The 22,278-nt window shown below is 35.7% G+C and overlaps 1 protein-coding gene across 5 annotated transcripts in view; it reads left to right on the forward strand.

Moving 5' to 3' along the window:
- The window catches only part of POLK (DNA polymerase kappa), a 72,988-nt gene that overhangs the window by 10,810 nt on the left and 39,900 nt on the right, over positions 1–22,278 (forward strand). For 3 of the 5 annotated variants that reach the window (XM_007079836.3, XM_007079838.3, XM_042988513.1), the window contains exon 2: positions 15,876–16,038. In XM_007079836.3, the coding sequence (XP_007079898.2) occupies positions 15,904–16,038 (135 nt within the window). In that variant the 5' untranslated portion in view covers positions 15,876–15,903. Of the gene's footprint in view, positions 1–6,445; positions 6,470–13,468; positions 13,493–15,875; positions 16,039–22,278 lie in introns of those variants that run through there. The other 2 variants (XM_042988523.1, XM_042988518.1) reach the window with 2 other exon arrangements.

Below are 22,278 nucleotides of genomic sequence, written 5' to 3' on the forward strand. Positions count from 1 at the left end.
CACAATCCTGGGAACTATGCATCCTATAAATAAAGATTCCAGATATTATATGCATCTTTAAATTGATTCTAGCTTATCATTATGTTTAGTTCTTTGTCGTGGGCTTATAATATCAAAATGTAGTAACATTTGAAACTTTTTCAATAACTGTTGAAAACTGACATCTCATAATCTTTTTAGACGGAAGTCATCCATATTCTTTCCTCCATAATTGTAAAATATTTTCATTTTTATATTTATAAACACTACTTAGAAGTACAAGTCAAATAAGATTTTCATTTCTATATTTATTTCCTTCATCTATTTCCTTCCTGACTTTGCATACACATCTACCTTAGTCATTTGTTGACTTACAAACTGTGTTAAATAACTTTTAGTGCACAAATACCATACAGGATGAAAGAACACTGCCATGGTCCTATTAGCAAGTTGAGATATTCCAAATTCTTGTTGCATAATACTGTGTGATGAAGACCTTCCCGTTGGATGACTAACTGGATAGGAATGCCATATTTGCTTTTCTTAAAAATTCATTGCTGGGGCACCTGGGTGGCTCACTTGGTTAAGTGTCCAACTTCTGCTCAGGTCATGATCTCTCAGTTACATGGGTTCGAGCCCCGCATCAGGCTCTGTGCTGATAGCTCAGAGCCTGGAGCCTGCTTCAGATTCTGTGTCTCCCTCTCTCTCTGCCCCTCCCATGCTCACACTATGTGTCTGTCGCTCTCAAAAATAAACAATACTTTTTTTTTTTTTTTTGCAAACTGGTGCAGCTGCTCTGGAAAACAGTGTGAAGATTCCTCAAAAAATTAAAAATAAAACTACCCTACCATCCAGCAATAGCACTATTAGGAATTTATCCAAGGGATACAGGAGTGCTGATTCATAGGGGCACATGTACCCCAATGTTTATAGCATCACTTTCAAAAATAGCCAAATTATGGAAAGAGCCTAAATGTCCATCAACTGATGAATGAATAAAGAAGATGTGGTTTATATACACAATGGAATACTATTTGGCAATGAGAAGTAATGAAATCATGCCATTTATAGCAACATGGATGAAACTGGAAGGTATTATGCTAAGTGAAATAAGTCAGTCAGAGAAGGACAGATACCATGGTTTCACTCATATGTGGATCTTGAGAAACTTAACAGAAGACCATGGGAGAAGGGAGGGGGAAAAATAGTTACAAACAGAGAGAGAGGGAGGCAAACCATAAGAGACTCTTAAATACAGAGAACAAACTGAGGGTGGATCAGAGGAGGTGGAGGAGGGGGAAAATGGATGATGGGCATTGAGAAGGGCACTTGTTGGGATGAGCACTGGGTGTTGCATGTAAGTGATGAACCACGGGAATCACCCCAAAAAACGAGAGCACACTTTACACGCTGTATGTAGGCCAATTTGACAATAAATTATATTTAAAAAAAAAAGTTAAACCTACACAGAAGCAAGAAATGTATTATTAATTGTTGGATCAACTGTAGCAATAATTAATAATTAAACTCAAAGATTAAGAACTAAAAAAATTTAAAGAAAATAAAAATTAAAAAAGTTGTTTACTCATTGATTCTTAAGTTTGAGAAAATATCTATTTGAGTCATCTGAAAATTCATGATCTGAAATTTTGCTTGCATCAGTCAAGCAAAATAATGAGCAATTTCAGCATCATCATAGTCTAGAGTGCTGTTAGTTTCTTTGCATTCATCTTTTGATTTGTCTAATAATTGTGCTCAGTATGGGCAGAAAATGTAAAATTCAGAACTTTCAACTATGTTTAGCTTTTATTAAAAGCTTTCATCAGTGAGGGGCGCCTGGGTGGCTCAGTCGGTTGGGTGACCAACTTCGGCTCAGGTCATGATCTCGCCGTCCGTGAGTTCGAGCCCCGCGTCGGGCTCTGTGCTGACAGCTCAGAGCCTGGAGCCTGTTTTGGATTCTGTGTCTCCCTCTCATTCTGACCTTCCCCCATTCATGCTCTGTCTCTCTCTGTCTCTCAAATGAATAAACGTTTAGAAAAAAAAAAAAAAGGCTTTCATCAGTGAAAGTTTCTACCTCCCTCTCCCTCTTGCAAAAATGGTGTCTCTGTACTTCTCTTACGCTTTCTTTCAAAGATATAATATAGTGGGCAACACAATTAGAAAACTGAAGTATGCTGTTATAATGATGATTTATTTCACTACCAGGTCATTTCTAGGTGATTCCATTATTTCATTTTCTTATGATTTTATCTTTTAGCATAAGTTGTGAATAATGATTAAATAATTCCTAGGATAATGAAATAGCAAAATACTCAAGATACAGGAAAATAAGATCCCTAAAATAACATAATGCATTTTCCATTTCTAAAGGGATCACTATAATGTATCTTCAGTTTATAAAAGCATCAAGTGAACTTTATTGTGTTAAAAAATGAATATTTTGTTCTTCGGAAGGTTTCTAAGTTCTTTTTCTTTGGAAGATAGGAAATACCAGTGCTGATAATAAATTTCAAAGAAGAAATTCAAAAACTGAAGCTGGGTCTAACAGATCCTTGTATACTAGAGGTTAATATAACTTTGTTCCTTAATTTACATTATAACTGAACACAAACTAGTTTGTATTTCTTTTTCCTATCTCAAGTGAAAGTGTTAACCATTGTAATTCCAAAATAATAATAATTTGACCAAATGAGGCATTCATCTTAAAAATCAAAGTACAGATTGTTAAATTAGTTCATTTATCTTTATCCAATCCAGTGATTTTTTTGCATTAAAAAATAGATGTATAAAGTATAAAAGTTGATATATAAAATCATTTATAAAGTTTATAATATTTTCCCATTGAGAATAGTTAATTTTTATACATAAGAAAAGCATGGCTATTATGGCATCCCACCATAACAAGCATTTAATGATAGAACCACACTTTATAAATCATGATCTGAGAGAATTATCAAAAACCAAAGTGAAGTCAAGAGGATCAGTGCCCTCCATGTAGTAATATTTACTTTTGCCCTGAAGCAGACATGTGAAAAGATGTGTGAAGAAATGCTAGTAAATTCCAGAGATGAAGGCCTTTTCCAAAAATATCCCTGTTTCTTTCTACTGATTATTGCTAGTTTTTTTTTATGGAATAAGAACCCAAACTATTTTGTGATTAACATTAGTGTATGATACTGTAGACAGAAGTTAAATAGGTGTGTAATTTAAACATTTTGTTAGTGATATTCTTGAAAAAAGGGTTGGGAATTTTTTAAGCCATGGAAAGTATTTTTTTCCTTCCTCATTAACGGGGTATTTTAGGGAAAAAAATGTAAATATATGCAGTATAGGGGTGGAAGAGGATGAGGAAGGCAGTGCTGCTGTATATCAAGGGACAGAGAAAATCTTTCAGATATTTAAAACGGCAGATGAAGGGGCACCTGGGTGGCTCAGTCGGTTGAGTGTCTGACTTCGGCTCGGGTCATGATCTTACGGCTCGTGAGTTCAAGCCCCGCGTCGGGTTCTGTGCTGACTGCCGGGAGCTTGGATCCTGCTTTGGATTCTGTGTCTCCTTCTCTCTCCCTCAAGAATAAATAAATGTTTTTTAAAAATAAATAAAAAATAAAAGGGAACATAAAGAAGCAGGCGTAAGGGAAAGTGTTCACAGAAAATACAGGAACCTGGTCTAGCTCTGTCCTTTGAAGGAAGGGATGTACCTGGACACATCATGGCCAAACTGATGAAAACCAAAAATTAGGAGAAAAACTTGAACGCAGTCAGAAAAGGCACATTACATAGAAAGAACAACAATTTGAACTATCATGATCTTAACAAATAATGGAGGCTGAAAAACTGTGAAGCTACATCTTTAAAGTACTGAAAGAAAAAAAGCTTGTCAGTTCTATACCTGATGGAAATACCTTTCAAGAATAAAGATAAAATAAGTCTGCTGGCATACTGATTAGGAATGTAGGCTCTGGAGGAGCGCCTGAGGCTGAGTATCCAACTCTTAATCTTGGCTCAGGTCATGATCTCACCGTACATGAGACTGAGCCCTGCATCAGGCTCTGTACTGATGGTGAGGAGCCTTCTTGGGATTCTCTCCCGCCCCCCCCTTTCTGCCCCTCTCCTGCTCACTTGCTCTCAAAATAAATAAAACATTTTTAAAATTGTAGGCTCTGGAGACAGAATCTTGGATTTGAATTTCAGCTTGGACACCTCTGGTGGTCATGGATGAATTACATAAATTCTCTAAAGTTCAGTCTCCTTATGTATTTTACTAACATATATACTTTATTGGGATAATACCTAAATTAGTAAGTAATTGAGAAAAATAAATGAGAGAATGCTTTTTAAGCCCTTAGTACCTGCTTGACATATGTTAAGTTGTTAGAAAGTGTTAGTTATCATTTATTCATATGTATTTTTAGCTAGTGTAGCCAACCTTTATGGAATTTTACGCTATTTTTATCCCTCCCCTCACCCCAGCTTTAGAGAAGTTGGCTACATCTTGAAAAAGGAAGAAACCATTAACAATATTGAAAATGAGAAATCACTTTTGCTGCTACTTTGACTTGTGCAAAGACAAGATTTAGGAAGCTCTCATTTTCAGAGAAAATTCTTATAAATAATGCTTTCCCTTTATTTTCTGCATAGCAATGCATAGGTAGAAATATAGGGTGTTTTTGATCATTGATTTTTACGGAAATTATTACATAAGGCAATCCCTGGTAGAAATGAACTCTTTGTTTTAGATGCCATGATTATTGAAGATATTACACTTTGGATCACTAAGAAGATCTGCAGTTGATCTCCAAATGTATTTTAGTAAAGTATGAATGGACATCATATTTTTATAATTTCATTTTCCTTGTTTCATATTCTTCATTTGAAGATTTCTTAGGCTTTTAGAGAGTATTCAAAATAATGATGTCGTTTAAAAATAAGTTTAGACCATAAATTGTGTTTTCTATTACAGTAATAAATGATATTTTATCTGTTATTTATGCCACTTTCACATTACTTCCATGAAATCTATAAAAAACCTGTTCCCCCCCCCCTTTGTTTTCAATTTTAGAGGGAAGGAAAGTGAGCAGGGGAGAGGAGCAGAGGCAGGGAGAATCTTAAGCAGGCTCCATGCTAAGCATGGACCCTGACCCAGGGCTTGATCCCGTGACTCTGGGATCATGACCTGAGCCAGAATCAAGAGGTGGACGCTCAACCGACTGAGCCACCCAAGCGCCTTTGTTCCTTTTTTTTTTTTTTTTTTAATTTTTTGAATGTTTATTTATTTTTGAGAGAGAGAGAGAGAGAGAGAGGAGCAGGGGAGGGGCAGAGGGAGAGGGAGACACAGAAGCCAAAGCAGGCTCCAGGCTCTGAGCTGTCAGCACAGAGCCCTACATGGGGACTGAACTCACGAACCGCGATATCATGATCTGAGCCGAAGTTGGATGCATAACCAGCTAAGCCACCCAGGCACCTCTGTGTTCCTTCTTTTTGATAAGATTTCAATAATTTTGTTTTACCTTCTTTGTATTTATAATGTAATGGCTAAGTGTGAATGTTTTGATGCTAGACCTGAAATATAGTCTCAAATCTACCAATTATTAACTGTTTGACATTATCTAAGGTACATGTAAGTCTACACCTTAGTTTCCTCATCTCTTAAATAGGATTATACATGTAAAACACTGTAAGATCCAAATATTACTTTTTATATTACTGCATTTAAAAAGACTTAACTGAGTGGTTAGCATATTCTGTATATTAACCTGCCCATCATTCATTCATTCAACATATAGTTATTAAGTAACAGGCTCAGTGGCCTACCACTATACCAGGTTTTGCCCTCTTGAAATTTATATTTTGATTGTACTAAGTGCTGCAAAGAAACACTGTCTTATTCTTGCACAAATTCCAGGAGAAAAAGGTATTTGGCATAGAAGTTATTCAGTTGATCCATTTATTAGTATATTTAGATTATTCAGTTTTATTCAAATGAAACATTACTAATCTTTAAGATAAAACTTTTTCGTAGCAGTGTTACTCACACTTTGATCTATGTACCAGTGCTAATCCATAATGAGATAATTACAGAATTTGAGAGTCAACTATAAATTTATTATCTCACAGTTTTGGTGGATCAAGGATCCCAACATGGCTTTAACTGGATGTCTCTGGATCATGAGGTTGCAGTCAAGCTGTTGTCTAGGGCTGCAGTCTTATCTGAAGACAACTGGAAAAGGTTCTACTTCCAAGCTCACTTACATGACCTGTCAGAGCTGCCTCAGAAAGCAGCTGACTTCCCCAGAGTGGGTAATCCAGGTCGAGAATGAGAGCATTCAAGATGGAAGTCACATTTTTTTTATAACCCATTTTTGTATATGATATCCCATCCCTTTTGCTGTGTTCTATTTGTTAAGAAGTGAGTCATTTAATTACATATTATGGTATTTATTTGTTGTACCTTTTTCTTTATTTTCCTAGCATCTATGAAGTATTTTTAAAGGTAAGTTAGTAGCATCAAAAAATGTATATTTCATTTGGAGATTAAATTTTGCTTCTTAGTATATTTGGCATTATAGAAATGAATAATTCATATGCTAGAAGCTACTGTCAACATATGACCAGTTTTCATAATGCTGTATAGTATAGGCAGATTTAATAAGAGGATCAGAATTAACTATAATAACTTATTGGCATTGGGAATGTGGTTTTGGCAAAAATATTAACTGACAAGGTTTTACAAATATGCTAAAGCTATTATGGTTTAAAGTTTTGAAATCTCAGAAATTTAAGTTCTTAACTTTAATAGTGATGAATACTTTATTTTAACCTTTTAAAAATGGTAGTCACATAGTGAGAATCCAGATTTTAAGTCCCAAAACTAGGTTGCTATTATTATTAGCTTCAAGCCTTTCAGTAAAGGCTATATGGTTCTAATCTCTTCTTCAATAAGTGAATTTCAGAGTCTACTTTGACTCCCACACGTTTGAGGCCTGGTCAGGAAGAAAAAAGCATTTCCAATAAATACTAGATTAAAAATTAAAAAAAAAAAAATGTCCACGAGGAAACCAAAGCATGGAATTCATTTCCCTTTTCTAAGTAAAATTATGGTGTCCTCCAGAGGCTGATGTATCTTGCTTACCTGTGAAGGTTATATAATACAAGTGAATTTTTAGATTGAGGAATTAGATTAAGGGATTAAAATCTGATTATATAAACATTTAGCATATATTTATATTTTTTTAAATGTGCATGTTCTTTTTTTTTTAATTTTTAAATGTTTTTATTTATTTTTGACAGAGAGAGAGAGAGAGACAGAGCATGAGTGGGGGAGGGGCAGAGAGAGAGGGAGACACAGAATTGAAAGCAGGCTCTAGGCTCCGAGCTGTCAGCACAGAGCCCGACACGGGGCTCGAACTCATGGACTGCGAGATCATGACCTGAGCCGAAGTGAGACATTCAACCGACTGAGCCACCCAGGCGCCCCCAAAATGTGCATGTTCTAAAGTAGAGTTCTAAAGATTATTTTGGGAATATTCTGGGATTTAATTTATAATTTTACTCTGAAGGGGCACCTGGGTGACTTGGTTGAGTGCCCAACTTCAACTCAAGTCATGAACCAGCGGTTCATGAGTTCAAGCCCCACCTTGGACTCACTGCTGTCAGCCTGTCAGTGCAGACCTTACTGTGGAACTTCTTTACCCCTCTATCTCCCCCTCTATCTTTCTCCTCTGCTTGTGCTCTCCCCAAAATAAATAAATATAAAAAAATTTTTAGAGGTAAAAAAAAGTAAAATTTTATTCTGAAACTTGATTTATTCTTAGAAGTTTATTAATGTAATTTTTTACATTAAAAATTATTTGTCAAGCTTCATTAATAGGAAGCATTTCTGTGCATATTGTAGATAGTCTATATGTGATTTTTATCAGTCATGCCAAACATATGATGAGAGTTTATTCATATAGTTAAGTATGATACTAAGTATTAGGCATTAATGTTGAAATTTCATATGTGTCTAGACTTGCTTATCTTAATATTGTCTTCATTGACTTGAAGTAAACTGAAATGTAACTCCTAGTACCTTGATTTGAATATTAGGATCATGTCAGTGGTAAAGCCTTAAAAATCATGAAGAATATTCTCTTGTTGGTTCGCTAAATATCACAAGATCCAAGCGGTGGGTGCCATTTGTTCTTTTGAGTTCCCTAAACTCGGGTGGCTGTGTGTGTGTGTGTGTGTGTGTGTGATTTTTTTTTCACTTGTCATTTATTTAGTCATGAACATTTTTTTTGTTTTTTTTTCTATGATTTCTCAATCAATTACATGCCCGTATTTGCAGCCACATTGATCACATTGTAGAGAAATAAATAAGAATGAAAGTGAGAGGAGAGAAACCACATTTATTGCATGCTTACTTAGTATGTGTTTACTTTGCTAGGGACCCTTACATATCACACACTTAATCATCAACAACCCCTGGAAGTAAGTTTCACAGAACAGGATACCAAGATTCATACACTTTGAAATCATATAAATTTCCCGGGAAGACACAACTAGTTAAGTTTTAGAGTTGACATTTCAGTCCAGGTCTATCTGGCTTCAAAGCATATACTTTTTGCACTATATCAAAATGTCTCAGCACTGAACTCTTTTCATTAAGTACTGTACATTAAAATAAGCAGTATATTTAGATCTCATTAAGAAAAAAATAGGTAACAGTTAATCTGGACTGCTTTTTCCCTTTATTAACAAGAGTTAGTAGCTCTCGTTAGCTACAATAAATCACTCATTATGTAACAGATGATAGTGTAATAAATTATTCTATGTCAATGTTTTGCAACTTTTTCTAACCTATACTCCCTTTCATAGACCTTACTTTTTAATGTTATTTGAACCTTCAAAACAATTATCACTAAAAACAAATCATTATTTCTCCTTCCCCTCCAGTTACAGCATATAACTCTGGGAAGGGATGAGAAATCATCTCATCAATTAAGAATAATTATTTTTGCTGATTTGGATATAAATTCCAGATACTGTTGTTTGGTATCAGATATTCTTTATATATCCTATCTGTTTAAATGTATTTTTATAACATTTGTTATAACATTTGTTAATAGTCATTAACAAATGGATTGTTACTGTTTTAAAATGAAAGTCCTTTTAACAATATGATCTAACAGAAGTCAGGTTATATGGAGTTTTTGATTTATTAGGGTTAGGGGAAAGTGTGTTTTAAATCATTTTGGGTTAATTACTCCAAAATCACAACTTCTTGCTGATATTATTTCCTCATGTTTGGCAAATCTTGGAATAGTATTTTCTGGATGTTTAGTTTTTTGTTTACGGTTTTCAGGAATATATAAGATCAGGCAGAAAACATAATAAGAATGATTTTCAGAGCCTGGCTTCATACGGAAACCACCCTTTTAAAATTCATCAGTAGTGGGGCGCCTGGGTGGCTCAGTGGGTTAAGCAGCCGACTTCGGCTCAGGTCATGATCTCGCGGTCCGTGAGTTCGAGCCCCGCGTCGGGCTCTGTGCTGACAGCTCAGAGCCTGGAGCCTGTTTCAGATTCTGTGTCTCCCTCTCTCTGACCCTCCCCCGTTCATGCTCTGTTTCTCTCTTTCTCAAAAATAAATAAACGTTAAAAAAAAAAATTAAAAAAAAATAAAAATAAAATTCATCAGTAGTAAACAACTATTTGCACAACACTGTGAATGTACTTAACACTACTGAACTGTAAACTTACAAAATGCTTAAGATGGTAAATTTTGTTATATGTTTATTTTTACAATTACAATAAAATAAAAAGAAACATAGCAATTGTTATCTGAACACTGCTAGTGCAGTCTTGGAGTTGATAGCAATTTCAATACATATCAGTGTTCACTCAGATGCTTCTAGGTAGTTTGAATCAAAAAAGCGGAGATCACTATTAACTTTCCCTTTTCTGTAAGCTGCCTGTTTATTCTTTTACATTAGTGATAGAATATATATGATGAAATTCTAGGAGAGCTGCACAGCATCCATAGAACAAAGATTTAAGGAAAAATCTGAGGTTTTACTTAAGATATCATTTGAAGAATATTATGTTGCTACAATGTTTTAAATACCTGCGGTAGACTAGTTAGAGCTATAGGAAACTGAAACAATCAGTAGCAATGGATCAAGAAATAATATGGAGAATATATCAAGAAAACACTGGAACATGGGGTGCCTGGGTGGCTCAGTCAGTTGAGCGTCCGACTTCAGCTCGGGTCATGATCTCACAGTCTGTGAGTTCGAACCCCACGTTGGGCTCTGTGCTGACAGCTCAGAGCCCAGGTCCTGTTTCAGATTCTGTGTCTCCCTCTCTCTGACCCTCCCCATTCATGCTCTGTCTCTCTCTGTCTCAAAAATAAATAAACGTTAAGAAAAAAATTTTTTTTAAAAGAAAACACTGGAACAATGTGGCAGGGGGTAAGTGAAAGGATAATTTTTCCAGGATAGGAAAATAATACTTTGTACACCTTTTTCTGTTATTAAATATTTTCCTTCCTATAATGTAGGATGTAACATATCATTTCTTTTTTTTTTTTTTTAATGTTTACTTATTTATTTTGAGAGAGAAAGATTGCAAGCTGGGGAGGGACAGAGAGAGAGAGAGAGAGGAGGGAGAGAGAATCCCAAGCAGGCTCCACACTGTGAACACAGAGCCTGACCCAGGGCTCCATCGCACAAACTGCAAAATCATGACCTGAGCTGAAATCAAGAGTTGAACACATAAGCAACTGAGCCACCTACGTGTCCCAGAGAGCCATTTAAATTAGTATTAAATTTCACTTCCACAAAAATATGGAAAATACTTTGTGATATAATTTTTGTGCATCTCTTGTGAATATTATGTGATCATCTCTGCTGGGAGCTAGCTCTCTCTTTCAATTTATGGATTTCTAAAGTAAGAACTAATGGGGAGAATAGAGATAACCAGGACTAATGAGAGATTCTAGAAATTTGAGAATAACAAATACTAAGCAATAAAAACAAAAGTAGGCTCACCACAGAGACATAAATGATAGTGCTAAAAGGAACTCATAGGAATTAAAATATACTGAAACTTAGTATGTTTTATTAACTCTCTCCAATAATTTTTTGTACATTTAGATATAACTGGAAAGTAATCACAGAAATTAAATTTAACAAGGCAACTTAATTTCCCAAAGAGTAAATATAGACTAGAATCTTTTGAATATTAATGGAACATAGCAAGTAAACTCAAACATGTAAATTCAAAATATTGTTTAAAAAATTTTTTTAATATTTATTTATTTCAGAAAGAGACAGAGAGTACAAGCAGGGGAGGGGCAGAGAGAGAAGGAGACACAGAATCCAAAGCAGGCTGCAGGCTCTGAGCTGTCATCTCAGAGCCCGGCGCGGGGCTCAAACTCATGAACCGTGAGATCATGACCTTAGCTGAAATCAGACACTTAACCATCTGAGCTACCTAGGCACCCCTAAATTCAGAATATTCTTATATTGTAATACACGTCCCCAAAGTTTTAATAAATTAATGTAACTATCAAATACCTTAGGAAAATAAGGCTTATAAAATGGAAGGTTGTTTAACTCATATAGCTGTCCTTACATATTTAATATTGAAATAAGGAAAAATTACAAGAATTTTATGGGTGCCTTAAGGGTGACTGCATGGCTTACTTGGTTAAGTGTATGACTCTTGGTTTTGGCTCAGGTTATGATCTTGTAGTAAGTGGGTTTGAACCCTGTGTCAGATTGTGCATCAGCCTGCTTGGGATTCTCTGTCTTCCTCTCTCTCTGCCCCTCCTCTCTCTGAAAAAGGGGAGCCTGGGTGGTTCAGCTGGCTGAGTGTCTGACTCTTGATTTCAGCTCAGGTCATGATCTCACAGTTTCATGAGTTTGAGCCCCACATCAGGGTCTGTACTGACAGTGTGGACCTTGCTTGGGATTCTCCCTCCCTCTTTCTTTCTGCCTTTCCCCTGCTCACACGTTCTCTCTCTCTTTCTCAAAATAAATAAGCAAATAAATAAACATTAAATAAACATTAAAAAAGAAATTATAAACTTACTAACTCCAGAAAAGTAGTTTTTCTCACAGTCTTTTAATATAACTATGTAACCTTGCTATGTGAATAAAAGGATGAGAAAATGATATAAAAATGATATAAAATGATATAAAATGAGAAAATGATATAAAAAAATGACTGAGTTCAGTCATTCCACAGATTATTTTTTGAGCCCCTGCTCTGTGTCAAGCACTGTTTGATGCATTTGGGATATATCAGGTAAAGCAAAAACAAAAATCAAAGTACCCTGTCCTCTTGGAGCGTCCATATTCACAGGAGAGATGGATAAAAAGCATAATAAGTATGTAAATTTATGTTTATTTTAGGAAATGATAAGAGTTATGAAAAACATGGGCCATTGGGAAGAAGGGGTGGGAGGTACTAATCAGGTTGAAATTTAAATAAGGAGGTCAGGGTAGCCCCTCACTGAGAAGGTAACATTTAAGCAAGACTTGAAAGAGTTTAGTCAATAGGGTATCTAGCTGAAGAATCCTAAAGGGGAAGGGAATAGCCAGGGCAAAAAGTTTCAAGGTTAGAATATATTGACCAGATTTGAGGAATAGCAAAGAGATCAGTGTGGCTGGAGAGTAGTGAGCAACGGGGAGAGTATTAGACAGGTATGAGGGTCGACAGGTAATTGGGATCCAGATTCTGTTGGGACTTTGCTTTTATTCTGGAGTAAGATGGGATGCCATTGTACAGTTTTCAGCAAAGGAGTGATTGTGACTTACCTTGTGATTTAGAAGAATCGTTTCAGCTACTGTGTTGATAATTGATTGCATGGAGGGCAGAAACAGACTATTTAAGAGGCTATTACATTAATCCAGGCAAGAGATAATGGTGGTTCAGACTAGAGTGAAAGAAATGACAGCATTGAGAAGTGGTTAAATTCAGAGTATGTTTTGAAAGCAGAGTCCATAGTGTTTGCCAACAATTTGGATGTGTGGTATATGAGAAAGAGTGAGGTTAAGTATGACTACAAGATTCTTTGCATGAGGAATTGGAAGTGATTGGAGGGTTGCCCTGAACTGAGATGAGGAAGGCTGCATGCAAGTGGAACTGGTTTGAGTGATGGAGGCAGATGAGAAGATCAGTTTTGGACATGTTAAATTTAGGATACCAGACGGGCATTTGGACTGCAGCTATAAACTTGGAACTTCTTAACATATAGAGGATAGTAAACTATCCTCATGAAACTAGGCTTGGTAATTGAGCATCAGCAAGACAGGAAGGTAGCTGAAAACTAATTTTACCTATCTCACAACTTTGCCTGGTGCCAGTGTTGCTAATAATAACCCAGTTCTTCTGACCCAATTAGGGACCAAAAGCAATTCTTCCTAGAGTTTTTGGGCTAAATAATATATTCTTTGTGAATAGTAGGCATTCATAAATGTTTCTGTTCTTTTTATACATTTCAGTTTTTAAAGGAGAAGACAGCTTACGTGTAAGATTTGTGCATTCAACATCTTCAAGCTTCAATGGTGGTGGTTTGGGAAAATATGAATGAATTACATTCACCAGTTTTATTACTAAAGCATGAGACAAAATATAGGGTGATATTAAGTTGAATGTGATAGTTGAAGAGAAAAATCAAACGATAAAAACAGAAAACTAGCCTATATTCTCTTGGGTACTGGGAAACAATAGCACCAGTGGTTCCCATACTTGGGGCACATTGGAATAACTTGGGCATGCCTTAAAAATACTGATATCTGGTTCCTACTCTCAGACCTTGGAATTTATGTCACATGGAATCAAAACAAACAAAAAAACAACCTGAACTCATTGATGCAGAGAACAGATTGGTGGTTGCTAGAGGTGGGGTAGGAGTAGGCGAAATGGGTAAAGGTGGTCAAAAGGTACAAATTTCCAGTCATAAAATGAGTAAGTCATGGGGGTATAATGTACAGAATGGTGACTGTAGTTAATATCGTATTGTATATTGGGAAGTCGCTAAGAGATTAGATCTTAGAAGCTCTCATCACAAGAAAAGAAATTGTGTAAGTATGTGTGGTGATGGATGTCAAGTTAAAAAAAAAAAAAAAGGAAAAGAAAAGGTCCTCAACAGCATAGAATAAATGAACCCTCTCTAAATCATGCAAATAAGAAATCACTGGCCTAATTTGTTATAGGTTCATGACAGCTGTTTACCTGGTCATTTCTTTATAGCATACATGCACTCCAAATTGGAAGCAGCTGTGATGTTATGGCAGCTGTACTAGACTTGAAGAAGACTTGGATTCACATCCCAGTTCTTTTGCTTATTAGCAGACTTATGATGGCCAATTCACTTAACCTTCCTGAATTCCAATTTCTATCTTTCCTATGAGAATAAGCAGATCTGTGTTGCATGGTTATTATATTTTTAAAAACTAATAAATATGAAAGTAAATTATAAATTAATATTTAAAGATATTAAAGAATTATTTGGGGTGCCTGGCTGGCTCTAGCTGGTAAAGCACATGATTCTTGGTCTCAGGGTCATGAGTTCAAGCCCATGTTGGGTGTAGAGCTTACTTAAAAATAAAAAGAGTTATTATTTGAGAGGATTTTTCTTAATCTTAGATGTGACATAACATTATAAAATGTATTAATCTCCCAGAAGTGAATAGATTATTATTTCGTCTGTATTTTTTTCACTGCCTTAAGAAATAAGAGTTCTGGGGGTGCCTGGGAGGCTCAGTCAGTTGGGCGTCTGACTCTTGGTTTCAGTTTAGGTCATGATATCATGGTTTGTGAGTTCAGCCCCACGTTGGGCTCTGTGCTGATGGCACAGAGCCTGCTTAGGATTCTTTCTCTTCTCTCTCTCTTGCCCTCCACTGCTCCCTCTCTCTCTCTCAAACTCTCTCAAAATAAATAAATAAACATTAAAAAAAAAAGAAATTGGGGCGCCTGGGTGGCGCAGTCGGTTAAGCGTCCGACTTCAGCCAGGTCACGATCTCGCGGTCCGTGAGTTCGAGCCCCGCGTCAGGCTCTGGGCTGATGGCTCGGAGCCTGGAGCCTGTTTCTGATTCTGTGTCTCCCTCTCTCTCTGCCCCTCCCCCATTCATGCTCTGTCTCTCTCTGTCCCAAAAATAAATAAAAAAAAAAAAAAAAAAAAAAAAAAGAAATTGAGCTCTGTATACAGAGTGTAATAAATGCCACTGAACATGTTTAGTAGATGAAGTGTTATTTCATATTTGTTTCCTATACAGTATGTTAATATCTGAAAAACATGAACTTTGGACTCAAGTCTGGGTTTCAATACAGATATTGTCACTTATTAGCATATTTATGTCAGTAGATATGTTCTAAGACTCAGATTTCTTCTCTCTTTATTTTGGGGGTAATAAAATTTACCTTTCAGGGTAGGGCTACTGTGTGAGATTCAAGCGTAAAGTGCCTAGCATAGTGAGTGGCTGGCACAAAACTTGCAGGAAATGTTCATTTTTTTCCTTCTGAGAGTACAATAATCTTGGGATAGTAATTTTAAACTCTGAATAATAATTTCTCAGGGCTCCTGGGTGGCTCAGTTGTTTGAGGTTTGATTAATTCGGCTGACGTCCTGATCTCATAGTTCGTGAGTTCGAGCCCTGAGTCAGGCTCTGTGCTAATAGTGCAGAACCTGCTTGGGATTCTCTCTCTTCTCTCTCTGCCCCTCCCCCACTCACACTCAATCTCCAAATAAGTAAATAAATATTTAAAAAATAACAATATCTCAATGGCTAACAATTCTTATATTCTTAAATGTTTTTCTTGTTTTGCTTATTATCATCTTAACTTTTACGTGTCCACCTCCTCACCATGAATGCTTTGAAAAGCAGTGTTTATTTTGTATGTTTTTTTAGGTAATAAAAAAACCTTTAAGTTTATACCATGCATAGCACCAAGGAGAAGAATGACAACTGCAAAGATGACCTTCTGCTTAGGATGGGACTTAATGATAATAAAGCTGGAATGGAAGGATTAGATAAAGAGAAGATTAATAAGATTATAATGGAAGCCACAAGGGTATGTTTCTTGTTTCTTTTGATATCATTAATTTAGTAGCTTTTTAGCTTTCTGTTTAAAAGAAAATCAGTAAGTTGGAAATATTTTTTATTGTGATTTTTAATATTTTAATGTATCTTGTTGTTACAACAAGTGGGTATGGAATAATCTCCCTTCTGTTCTGTTGCTCTTCCTCTTGCCGTCCAGTTTTCCTGCTTCATGTACACATTATATGCATGTGTTTCAGTAATGTAACTTGGAGGTCTTTCCATAAAGATCTTTCCATAAAGATCTTCAGTTTTCATGCCTGCATGTGTAGATATAATTTATTGAACTAGGTGGAATGTTCATTTATGAACCTATACATCATTTCTAGTCTTTTGTTTTTACAAACAATATGACAGTGAATAACCTTTACAACTTTCACAACTTTACATATGTGCAGGTAAAATTATAAGAGATCGTAGAAGTAGAATTATTCCACCAAATACAGATAACAAAAAAGGATATATTCATGTGGAATTTTTTTAAATGTTTGTTTATTTATTTGGAAAGAGCGCAAGCGAGGGAGGAGCAGAGCAAGGACAAAGAATCTCAAGCTCTGCTGACAGCGCAGACCCCAACCCGGGGCTTGAACTCCCTAACCACGAGGTCATGACCTGAGCCCAAATCAAGAGTCAGATGCTTAACTGACTGTGCCACCCAGGTGGCCCACATATGGAATTTTTATGAATTGCTCAAGTTGCCCTACATAGTTTATGTATCAATTTAAATTTTCACTGCTAATATGTGTGCAACCATGCCTGCCCAGTGTGTTACTAAGCTTTTGGATTTTCCTATCTATAGTAATGTAGTGTAGGCTTAATTTGCATTTCTCCTATGAAAAGTGAGATGGTGCATCTTTTCACATGTTTAACAAGTGACTTGTACTTTCCCTTTTTACAAACTGTCTCTTCTCGTCATTTGCACAATTTTCCATTAGATTATTGTATATCTTTTGATTTTGCTTATGATACTTAATCCTGTGCAGAAGTTTTCTGTTTGCCTTTTTTTTAAATTTATTTATTTTGAGAGAGAGAGAGAGAGAGAGAGAGAGAGAGAGAGATGTATGAGCCCAGGAGGGACACAAAGAGAGGGAGGGAGAAAATACCAAGGAGGTCTGTGCTGTTAGCATGGAGTGAACAGTGAGATTATGACCTGAGCCAAGAGCAAAAGCTGGACACTTAACTGACAAAGCCACCTTGTTTGATTTTTCATATGTACTTGAATTAGTCAACTGCGTATGGCTTTCTCCAAGGTCATAAATATTTTCTTCTAATATTTTTTGTTTTATTTATATATTATGAAATAAATATCCCTTCAGAAAGGTGTAAAATTTAAGAGAATATACTTATTTTAAAGAAATGCATGCTGGTATCTACAGCAACTTACTTTTAAATGGTTTAACCAAAAAGAGGGGGAGGAGTGTGTGTGTATGCATGCATGCTTTTGTGCAAGTGCATATGTTGGAGTGGGGGTGTGTGTATCGTGTATTCCTAGAAATTGTGGGAGAAACTAAATGTATCAGGATATTAATAGCTGGTGAATCTAGGTGAGGACATAGGGGTGTTCTTTGTACTATTCCTTCAAATGTTGGAAGATTTAGAAATCCAAAATAAAACCTTGAGGGAAAAATAATTTTTTAAGTGTATAAAATATAGATAAAATTTTAAAAGTAAAAAAATTGAGATGAAGTAAGCAAACATAATATATGGACCCTGGTTGGATCTTGGTTTGAACAAATATATTTGGAACAGTTAAGGGAATTTGAATATGGACAGGGTACTAGATTGTATTAAGGAAATATTGTTAATTTTATTAGCTTTGAAAATGCTATTATAATTACCTAGGAAAAGGACGTCATTTTTAAAAATGCATACTAAAACACTGTATAGAATAGCTAAATATCATTATATCTGTAATTTACTTTAAAACAGTTTACTTAAAAAAATCAGTGAAGGAAATAAGACAAAATGTTGTTAAATCTCAGTGATAGTTTTATATAGTGTTTATTGTACTAATCTATATTCTCTGAGATTGTTTTGAAATTTTCATCTTAAAACTTAAAAAAAGAATTAAAACCTATGACCCTAGTTTTCAGGTTAAGAAATAGAATATTTAAGTCATCCCAGATTTTATCTTTCCTCTCTCTTCTCTGTGTCCCAGTAACACTTATTAAATAGTTTCATCTAGATCATCATTTCTTACTGATCTGCAGTGCTTTCTTCTGTTCCACTGGATTGTTTGTTATTATATCATTACAACATGACCTGCATTCCAGTATTGTCTAGTAAGTCTAGACAACTGCTAGAACAAGTTCTTTTTTTGCTCTTTATTCTTTTTCAAGAATATCTTAAAAAGAGCATTTGCTCTTTCATATAAGTTTTATGTGATATACAGTTGACCATTGAACAGTGCGAAGGTTAGGAGCACTGCCCCCCCCCCCCCGCCCCCCACACACAATTGAAAATCCATGTACAACTTTTGACTCCTCGAAAATGAACTGCTAATAGCCTACAATTGACTGGAAGCCTTACCAGTAACATAAACAGTCGATTAACACAAATTTTGTATATTATGTGTATTACATACTGTATTCTTATAATAAAGTAAGATGGAGAAAAGAAAACGTTAAACAAATTGTAAGCAAGAAAAAAATATATTTACAGTACTGTACTATTTTTTTTTTAAGATTTTTTTTTAATGTTTATTTATTTTGAGAGACAGAACGTGAGCGGGGGAGGAGCAGAAAGGGAGGGAGACACAGAATCCAAAGCAGGCTCCATCCAGGCCCTAGGCTGCCAGCACAGAGCCCAGTGAGGGGCTCGAACTCACGAACCATGAAACCATGACCTGAGCTGAAGTCAGATGCTTAACCAACTGAGCTACCCAGGCGCCCCTGTATTGTACTGTTTTTATTGAAACAAGTCCATGTATGAGTTGGCCTACTGCAGTACAAATCCATGATGTTCAAAGGTCAGCTGTATATACATACATAGAACTATATATACATATCATCTGATTGATATGTATCTATCATATAAAATATATACTTTATACATATTTTATATACCAATATATATTAAAATATTTATATATTTTATATAATATATATTCCTCTAGTGTGGGGGGTTGGGGAGTTCATCATAAATATCTTTTTTGAATTGAAATTTTCTAATTGTTACCGCTTCACAGAAATGCAACTTCTTTAAAATTTTTATCAGAAACATTTTTTGTTGTTATTTATTTATTTTTTTTAGAGAGAGTGTGAATCAGGAAGACAGGCAGATGGAGAGAGGGAGAGAATTTTAAGCAGACTCCATGCTCAGTACAAAGTCTGATGGGGCTTGATCCCACGACCCTGGGATCATGACCTAAGCTGAAATCAAGAGTCAGACACACAACCAACTAAGCCACCCAGATGCCCCTATCAGAAATTATAAACATACAGAAAATGAGATACTAAAGTGAATTCCTGGGTAATCATCACCCAGCATCATCAGACATCACCTTATTTGCAAATTTTGTTTCATCTATCTCACCCCTCCCTACTGAATTTTGGAGGTAGAAGATGGAGTATTTTAAAACAAACCCCAATAAATTGGATAAATTTCTAGAAATTTAAAGTTTTCCAAAACTGACTCAAGAAAATATGAAAATCTAAATAGACCTTTAATAAGGAAAGAAATTAAATCAATAATTAAAAATCTCCATTCCCTCCCCCCCCCCCCGAAAAAAAAAACAAAAAACAAGTCAAGATGGCTTCAGTGGTGAATTTTATCTGACACTTAAGAAGAAATAATACTGGGGTACCTGTGTGGCTCAGTTGGTTAACCATCTGACTTCAGCTCAGGTCATGATTTCGCAGTTCATGAGTTCGAGCTCAGCACTGGGCTCTGTGCCGACAGCTCAGAGCCTGGAGCCTGTTACAGATTCTGTGTCTCCCTCTCTCAGCCCCTCCCCCGCTCATTCTCTCTCTCTCTCTCTCTCTCTCTCTCTCTCTCTCTCTCTCTCTCTTTCAAAAATAAATAAACATTAGAAAAAAAATAATAAATAAGTAAACATTTAAAAAAGAAGAAATAATACCAGTATTCCACAAGTTCTTCCAGAAAATGAAGAAATATGTAGTATTTACCAACTCATTCTCTAAGACCAGTATCACCTTGATACAGTAGCCAAACAGGCAGAATATTATAGATCATTGTAAATATAAAAGCCCTCAACAAAATGTTAGCAAACTGAATCCAGCACTATAAAAAGAAGATTATGTTCCATGACCAAGTGGGATTTATTCCAGGAATGCACTTTTCTCCTAAAATCAGGAACAAGGCAAGGAAGTTCACTCTCATGTCTTCTCTTCAACATAGTCCTGAAAGTTCTAGCCAGTGTAGTCAGGCAATAGAAAGAAATAAAAGACATCTAGATTGGAAAGGAAGAAATAAAACTATCTCTTCACAAATAACATGATGTTTATGGATAGAAACTCTTACAGATTTCAAAAGGAGTGCAACAGTTGTACCCTGAAAATAACAAAAGTGTGTTGAGGGAAAGTAAAGATCTAAAAATGAAAGCATCCTATGTTCAACAATGAGAAGACTCAACATTGTTAAGAGGGTAGTTCTCCCCAAACTGATCTATGGATTCAGTGTAATTCTTCATCCAAATTCAAGGGGCTTTTTTTCCTGCCGAAATTGATAAACAGACCCTAAAATTTATATGGAAATGTGAAACACCTAAAATAGTGAAAACAATTTTGAAAAGGAACAAACAATAAGGTCTTTGGCTTTCCTGTTTAAGAATGTGCTATAAAGTTGCAGTTATCAAGATAGTGTGTTACTGTCATAAGGCTAGACATATTGAACAATGGGGTAGAATTAAGAGTCCAGAAGTAAATCTTTGCATTGATACTTTATTGGTTTTTGATGAAAGTACCAAGGCAGAAGGATCATCTGTGCAGCACATGATGCTGGGACAACTGGATATCCACATGCAAAAAAAAGATGAACCTAAACCCTCACTTCACACCATATACAAATTTAACTCAAAATCAAGTTAAATGTAAGAGCCAAAGCAGTAAAACTTAATGAAGATATGAGAAAGTCTTTGAGACTTTTGGTTAGACAAGCATTTCTTAGATATAACAATAAAAGCACAGTCAGTAAAAGAAAAAGTTGACAAGTTAGACTCATCACATTTGAAAACATCTGCACTTCAAAAGACACAATTAAAAAATGAAATGATAAGCAACATAGTAATATAAAATATTTGCAAAATACTTATAAAGGACTTACATCCAGAATATAAAGAGAATTTTTATAAATTGTTAGTAAGACAACCTGGTTAAAAATGGACAAAAAATATAAATAGACTTTTCACTAAAGATATAAAAATAGAAAAATAGAACCCTCATACTTTGCTGGTGGGATTATAAAATGGTTCAGCCACTTTGGAAAACAGTCTGGCAGTTTCTCAAAAGGTTTAGAATGGAGTTACCATATGACTCAGAGATTCCACTCCTGGGTACCTAAGGAAAGTGAAAACATATGTCCATGAAAAAATGTCTATATGAATGTTCATTGCAGCATTTCTCATAAAAGCCAAAAAGTAAAAATAATCTAAATGTCCATCAACCTAGGGCACCTGGGTGACTCAGTTGGTTAAGTGTCCAACTCTTGGTTTTGGCTCAGGTCATGATCTCAGGGTTTCATGGATTAAGCCCCTGGTCAGGCTCTTTGCTAACTGTGCAGAGCCTACTTGGGATTCTCTCTCTCTCTCTCTCTCTCTCTCTCTCTCTCTCTCTCTCTTTCTCTTTGCCCTTCCCCTACTCAGTTGCTCTTGTTCTCTCTCTCTCTCTCTCTCTCAAAATAAACACATTAACATTAAACAAAATTTATCAACCTGATGAATGAATAGATATTATGTTCAGTGATGGGATGATAGGTGATTTTCTAAAAGTGATTTTCTACATTTTCTTTAATGACTAACATTAAAATTTTGTAAAAGCTTTTTTAAAAAATTTTTGAGAGAGTGCAAGTGGGGGTGGGGCAGAGAAAGAGGGAGACACAGAATCCAAAGCAGGCTTCAGGTTCTGAGCTGTTAGCACAGAGCCTGATGTCGGGCTTGAACTCATGAGCCATGAGATCATGACCTGAGCCGATGTCGGATGCTCAGTTAACCGACTGAGCCACCCAGGTGCCCCAAAATTTTATAAATGCTTTTTAC

This window comes from Panthera tigris, chromosome A1 (genome assembly GCF_018350195.1).
Source record: "Panthera tigris isolate Pti1 chromosome A1, P.tigris_Pti1_mat1.1, whole genome shotgun sequence".
In the NCBI taxonomy this organism is placed as follows: Eukaryota; Metazoa; Chordata; class Mammalia; order Carnivora; family Felidae; genus Panthera; species Panthera tigris.